Here is a 7,635-nt window from a genome sequence, read left to right as displayed (position 1 = left end):
TTTAATATCTTTACATTTGTAGTTTTTTAAAATATAAATGTTGGTATAATAGAGTTGGTGCTCTGTTGGTCATGTCTGTAACCATTAAACAAATATTTATATAATACATTTAATGACTAAAAATACATTTTATAAATTCAATATTATTTAAATGATCAATTATTTGAATTATGAGATAAAAATTCCATGTGTAAAAAAAAAAAGTAAAGAATAAAGTGCAAATATAAGAACGAAGTTTATATCATTTCATTTTCATTTATCCTTTTTGTATATAAAAAAACTGCTTTTCAATCCAGGAATATTTGAATTCAAAAAAGAAAAGTGTTTTTTAGAAATAATAAAAATAAAATGTAATCAAACCTTTCATTATTAATAAAGTTGAATCCAATTAAACAATTCATTTAATTAGAATATTAAAATTCAGTAAGATTTATATTGTATTTATAATTAACTCATATATTTGTTATGGTTTAATTACTAATGCAGCAATATTTGGCTTCAGAGAAACATTGGAATAAAGTGCAAAGAGAGTAGAAACCGACCTTCAGCGAACTTGTTCTCCAGCTCTGTGTTACCGATGGCTTTCGCCGCCGAACACATTTGACGCAGAACTTCCTCCAGACGACGCATGCAGCGGATGATGCTTCCTGCAGACGCACAACAACAACAACACAATGACACTCGTCTCGCATCATCAACACAAACCACCGTCTTCGTCCACAAAAGTTTCTTCTGCTTTTTTTCTTTACAAAAGTTTCTTCTGCTTTTTTCTTTTATTGACGAGAAAGTTGTGCAACTGATCGACTTCACATTCAATCTTTAATGTTTTTCTTCACTTCCTTCCTTAAACCCTGTTGTGCAGGCGAGCTCATGAACATTACTGCCCCCTGCTGTCCTGCTCCAGTAATGCACGAACATCAAAGTATTTCAAGTGCTAAAAAAAGACGTTTGTTTCAGAAATGAATACAAAAGATTGTAGAATCACGGCGTCAGTTTCTCAATTATTGTAGTTTTTGATCCGTAAACAGTACATTTTGACCTGATTTTTTTTATTGTTTTACTGGAAGATTTTATGACACTTATTTTTGAATTTAGATTAAAAAAAATTACGACTTTTTTACTTAATAATAATTGAATTTTTTCCCAATTATTATTTTTTTTTTTTTTTTGTAAAACCAAAAACTGCGTTCATTTATTAACGTGAGGTTTTGGGATTTTTTTTTTTTTACCAATTTCATTTTCAAGGTCATCTACGATAAAAGTCAAACAATAAAAAAAAATCTAAAAAAATAAAATGGTTATTAAAAAAAACACCAAAACTACCAGTAAAACAAAATAAATTAAATAAAAATGAAAAGATAATCAATTGAACTCATTCAATTAGTTCAAGTCATGCTTGAGTTTAACATGATTTTGAACCTAAGATTTATTAATGTCCAGTTTTCAGGTTTTTTATTTTACATTTAATTGTCTAGTTAAGATTTTGTACTTCAGGGTTTTACACTAAAATTAAGTAATAAGTTGAAATGACTAAATTCTGGGAGAAACTTTAACTAAATTAGCAGCAGGTTGTTTATTTTTTATCAGGTGGAAATAAAAAGTTACTCAAACATAAGATAATTAATAATACTATGATTCAAACATATATTCGACTCCATCACTTCTCTTCAGACGCTGCTCGCCTGCACAACAGCGTGCGATCTGTACCCGGAAGAAGGAAAAGGTTCACCTTCGAAGACGTCCGTCATCTTGCAGATCTGGGCGAAGGTGGCGCCGTTGGACCAGGCGAAGACCACGTCCATCAGCTGAGGCTTGAACTGGCCCAGGTACGAGTCCTCGTCCACCTCCAGCTTGGCGTCCGCCGACACCTTCGCGATCCTCTTGGCGCATTCCTGCGGCGACAGCCGTCAATCACAGCAGACCCGTCAATCACACCCGACCCGTCAATCACACCCGACCCGTCAATCACACCCGACCCGTCAATCACAGCAGAGCGTCTCCTCACCTGCATCTGTCTCAGCGGCGCCGCCAGCTGCTCCGTCAGCTTAGGCATCTCACTGGCCTGGAGGAGGAACATTGACCAGGATTCAAACTTCACGTCACGACATAAAGGAGATGCTCTTTGTTTTAGATTTGACCTTTTGGGATATTTATATATTTGTACTTTGTTCTATCATTTGCACTTTGTTATTTTATTTTAACTGTCCTTTTATTTGCACTTGGTCATTCCTTGCACTTTATTTTATTTGAACTTTGTCCTTTTATTTGCACTTTGTTATTTTATCTTTGTTCTTTATATTTGCACTTTGTCATCCCTTCACTTTGTTATTTTAATTGAACTTTGTCCTTTTATTTGCACTTTGTCATCCCTTGCATTTTGTCATTTTATCTTTGTTCTTAATATTTGCACTTTGTTATTTTATTTTAACTTTGTCCTTTTATTTGCACTTTGTCATCATTGCACTTTGTTATTTTATCTTTGTTCTTTATATTTGCACTTTTTCATCCCTTCACTTTGTTATTTTAATTGAACTTTGTCCTCTTATTTGCACTTTGTCATCCCTTGCACTTTGTTATTTTATCTTTGTTCTTAATATTTGCACTTTGTCATCCCTTGCACTTTGTCATTTTATCTTTGTTCTTTATATTTGCACTTTGTCATCCCTTGCACTTTGCTATTTTATCTTTGTTCTTTATATTTGCACTTTGTCATCCCTTGCACTTTGTTATTTTATCTTTGTTCTTAATATTTGCACTTTGTCATCCCTTGCACTTTGTTATTTTATCTTTGTTCTTAATATTTGCACTTTGTCATCCCTTGCACTTTGTTATTTTATTTTAACTTTGTCCTTTTATTTGCACTTTGTCATCCCCTGCACTTTGTTATTTTATCTTTGTTCTTTATATTTGCACTTTGTCATCCCTTGCACTTTACAAATAAAAGGACAGTTAAAGAAAATAACAAAGTGCAACAAAAAGGACAAAGTTAAAAATAATATTTTGTAATGCCTTGCAGTATTTTATTCGACGTTTGTTCTTTATATTTGCACTTTGTGATTATTACAAATTGCAAATCAAAGATCAAAGTGCAAATAAAAGATCAAAGTGCAAATAAAAGATCAAAGTGCAAATAAAAGAACAGAGTTTATATCATTTCATGATCTTATTTATTTTAATCCATCTTTTTGTAATTGTGTAACTTCTCTGCAAACATTAAAAATAAAGTTATATATATTATATAAAGATTTCACGAGAACTAATGACTCTCCGCCGGTGTGGTTGCCTGGCAACAGGCGTGTCACGTCCAGACAGAGTGTCGTCTTCACTCACGTTCTCCTGGAACACGAAGCAGGACAGCAGCGCCGTGGCTTGTTCCACCGTCAGGTCGTTGAAGAGGCCGTTGAAGATCATCTCCGTCAGCAGCAGCTCGTCCGCACTTCACACACACGCACACACGCACACACATGAACACACACATGAACACACACAAACACATGTAGCAACGACGTCTGAAGACCAGACGAGTCGAGCCTCACCTGCTGATCTCGCAGGCCACGCGCCCCTTGATCTCGATGACGTCCGAGGGGCTGGCGAAGCCGAGTCGCCGCAGGACCCTCTTCCTGCACTTGAGCTTGTCCATCTGCAGCACCGTACGAGCCTTCTTTAGCTCGCGGCGCGCCGCACGCAGCTCCGTCGCCATCTGAACGAAAACATCTTTAGCGCCAGAGAAACTTCACGACGACGTCTGAGTCAGAGCTTTGATGAGTCGACTTAAGAATTGGTTAATTCTAAATATATATATATAGTTACGAGCTTGTGGTGATGGACCTACCATATTTTCCGCACTATAAGGCGCACTTAAAATCGTTTCATTTCCCAAAAAACGCTTTATATATGAACATCACCTGGTGGGTGACTTGTTTACAAACACTTTCATGACTGTGCGCCGACCGAGCCGACACCCCGTGGGCGGGATTACGTCATTGCGTCATCACGGGGTGGGATTAACGACGCACGTCACATCATGGCTGACTATGTCTATGGAGTGAGATTACTGCAACCGGTTTGAGCGAGTGTGTCTTGGTTGTTTTGTTTTTTTTTGCATTCAACTTTTTTATAGATTAATCAAACAACCCTTTTTTTTTACTGTGACCATTTAAGATTTATCACATTTATTCGTGTTTTGTTTCCATATTATTATTTCAATTTTCAATGTCAAGTCAAGATTTTGTATTATTACCAAAATTGTAATTTGTCGCTGCTGAAATGAAAAAATAAAGTTATTTTTGGACGTTAACTTGAGTCGACTTACTTCTTCCAAAACACCCGCTGTTAAACAATTAAGACTCACCAGAAGAAAGTCAAAAATAAAACACTTATGAACTGCAGTGACTCCGGCTCAGTTTTGAATCCTGTTTCAGAATGTTCCAGAAAACCATGTCAAGGTTCTAAACTTTTTTTGTGCTCATGGCAGTAGAGTTTGATTGACATTTCCCTCTGATCAAGTTTAAAGGTGCCGCTTAAAATGACTGAACCACTAGCTTTTTAGCTTTTGTGATTTTGATTCATTGTCATCTTGAATCCTCACGAGTCGACTGAAGGACAATTGTTGTGCTCGCTGACGGGACGACGACAGGTAAACAGGAAGTGATGTCAAACGAGCCTGAGATCTAAGGAGCAGATCTGGCTCAGAGGATTATTGGGGCGACTTTAATTCTGCCTCGTAAGCGAAGTGTAATCAGGGTCGACACGTGTGTGTGTGTCGGCATCAACAACAAACACACAAATGTGAAGCACAACCAACAATCAACACAACACAGGTGACAGAGCAGCATCATCTGAATATTGATTCACTTTTATTTTATTTAAAGGTTTTTTGGGGAATATCTTTAAACAATTTAATTTATTTCTTTTTTTTTTAATTATTCATTTTCTACACACAAAGTTTAATATTACAATAATTGTAAAATAATATTTATAAATTAATTCTATGCTTTAATCATAGCCTTATAAATTGAATATTCAATAAATGATTAAGTAAAAGAAGGATAAAGTAACTCGGTGCTCTGTTGGTAATGTCTGGTGACTTTCGATTTTTTTTTAGTTATTCAAATTTTAATATTAAATTATGTGTAAAAACAATTTACTGTGAAAATGTTTATTTCTTTGTGGAAAAATACAGATGATGGAATTCAATTATTAAAAAATGCTTGAAATACATAAAAATTAAAATAAATTAAAATGTTAAATTCTAAAAGAAATAATTGAAAATTACATTAAACATAGTATGTGTAATAAATATTACATTTTTCAGCGTTGGTGTCTAAACCAGAAGGATGTGTCTCGCCTGCAGTTCATACTAAACTCTGCAGCCAGAATTCTGAGCCGCTCTAGTAGAAGAACTCACATTTCTCCTTCAAACTCTTCACTGGCTGCTCTAGTAGAAGAACTCACATTTCTCCTTCAAACTCTTCACTGGCTGCTCTAGTAGAAGAACTCACATTTCTCCTTCAAACTCTTCACTGGCTGCTCTAGTAGAAGAACTCACATTTCTCCTTCAAACTCTTCACTGGCTGCTCTAGTAGAAGAACTCACATTTCTCCTTCAAACTCTTCACTGGCTGCCAGTTTCTTTCAGGATCATTTTTAAATTCTGGTAACAAATAAATCTGATGTTGCCTTTTCTTAATCACCAGTTTTGTCTTGTAAAAAATGACTATCAATATTTGATCAAACGTTTGTATCGGAAATTGGTAGCAAAAGACGAAGCATGTTATAGTACTTTGTACTTCTGAAGTGTGGTACGATACCTAAGCCCTCGTGTCTTCGTAAGTTTTGAGAAAATATTGCGAGAATCTTTCTTTTTTTTCCCCTGGAAAACATTTAACTATGTTGCTTAAAAAGTAAAAAGTAAAAAGTCCCACAAAAAAAAAAACATTTGAGTAACCTCCGGACCGTATAGTACTGTAATATTTGAACGTAATATGTCAATCTCGACTGCACACCCCCCTCCTCCTCCTCCTCCTCTCTAGGCTGAACAAATTCAACACAGATTTGGAGGAAGTTTGGTCTTTTAAGATCCAAAACACAGCTTCTTCTCAAAGTTTTGAAGAACATCAAAAACTTCTGCACAGTTCTTAACTTGGTTATTTAACATATTTATATATTTATCAAGTATTATAGTGATCTATTGAACTAGAAAATAACGAAAAAATCTGAAACTTTAATTTAACAGGTGAGAAGAAACTCATTCTTTGAAAGAATCACTGAACGTTTTTTATCAAACAATAACGTCCGCGATCTATATTTAAATATCTAAAGGTCGAAGTACTACTAGGGAAAAGGTGGTATTTCCTCAGGAAGTTTCCCCCACAGATCAAACTTCCCCCTCCATAAGATCCTATCAGGAAAACTGAGGAGGTTCTGCAGAAAATCTGCTCTAGATTTCTTCCTGCTTTTGTCATTTTTAGCGTTTGCAGTCTCCGGGTCTGACAGGAAGCAGGGCGTCGACGTGATCGTGAAACATGAAAGTAGATACGTTTCCTCACCAGAGATTTCTTCTCGCAGAGAGAGTAGCCGGACTCCAGGTTGGGGTCGCTGTGCAGCGGGTGCGAGTACATGCGGTGCTCGAAGGCTTCCACCTTCTGGATGACCTTCTTCAGCGCCGGGTCCTTGATGCCCATGTCGTCGATGGGGTCGAGGAGAGGGACGCCGTCCGGGAATCTCTTCAGCACTTCCTGTTTGTGTGGAGCGAGAGAAAAACATCAGTGGACATCTTTGACATCTAGGGAAATAAATCGGTGTCAGATTATAATATTTAACATTTAAAATGTTGCAATTTTTAGAAGAATCGACTTCTTTTTTTAGTTTCAAATAAGTGTTAAATACATTCGTAACAGTCATGTATGACTAGCATTACAGATAAATAGCCACAAGACACAATCTAAAAATGATAACAAGAAAACGAAAAGATTGAAATACATTTGAAAAAACTACAAATAATAAAATTGTATTTATTAAAAAAAAAAAATTAAATATGTAAATTCTTAAATCGTTTCCATATATTAATACATTATTTTTAAATGATTGAATTGCAAAATTGCAAATTTTTCAAATGATTTCTCTTAACACGTAGAATTTGATAATAATTCCATAACAAATTTTACAAATTAATTTCTTTCTAAATATGTAGCCTTTCAATATTATATAATAGTTAAAGTATATAATAGATATTTTTTACATTTATATATTGAATTTAAAAGGCTAGAAATTTAGAACTTAAATGAATTTGGAACATTTGTTTTTTTAAATAATTAGATAAGAAAATCTATGTGTAATGTTTTTGTTTTATTATTTCAAATTTTGTAATATACGTATATATATTTAAATATTTTTGGTGTTGGTTCTGTTGTTGCTGTTCTTTTTATGTTATTTAATTATTTTATTCTGCACTGAAACCACAAAATAAATCAACAACACTGGCAATAAAAGATTCTAATCTGAATATAAATGTTTATGAATAAATACTTTCAATATACAAATAGAATTCAACTTCTGATTCAAAACAAATTCGAACCCTTACCCCTCACTTAAATTATTCAAATAAGTCATTAAATGCTTAAAAAAGTTAATAAAA

The 7,635-nt window shown here is 34.5% G+C and overlaps 1 protein-coding gene across 1 annotated transcript in view; it reads right to left on the bottom strand.

Moving 5' to 3' along the window:
• Positions 1–7,635, bottom strand: part of mtrex (Mtr4 exosome RNA helicase) — a 31,778-nt gene that overhangs the window by 1,442 nt on the left and 22,701 nt on the right. The window contains exons 20-25 of the mRNA XM_087790593.1: positions 6,548–6,736; positions 3,537–3,700; positions 3,331–3,436; positions 2,006–2,062; positions 1,730–1,892; positions 543–647 (exon numbers count right to left, since the gene is read on the bottom strand). Coding sequence (XP_087646719.1) covers positions 543–647; positions 1,730–1,892; positions 2,006–2,062; positions 3,331–3,436; positions 3,537–3,700; positions 6,548–6,736 — 784 coding nt within the window. The remainder of the gene's footprint in view (positions 1–542; positions 648–1,729; positions 1,893–2,005; positions 2,063–3,330; positions 3,437–3,536; positions 3,701–6,547; positions 6,737–7,635) is intronic.

This window comes from Callionymus lyra, chromosome 5, assembly GCF_982586985.1.
Source record: "Callionymus lyra chromosome 5, fCalLyr1.hap1.1, whole genome shotgun sequence".
Taxonomy (NCBI): Eukaryota; Metazoa; Chordata; class Actinopteri; order Syngnathiformes; family Callionymidae; genus Callionymus; species Callionymus lyra.
Note: the sequence above shows the minus strand (reverse complement) of the source record. Positions and strands in the feature narration are given on the sequence as shown.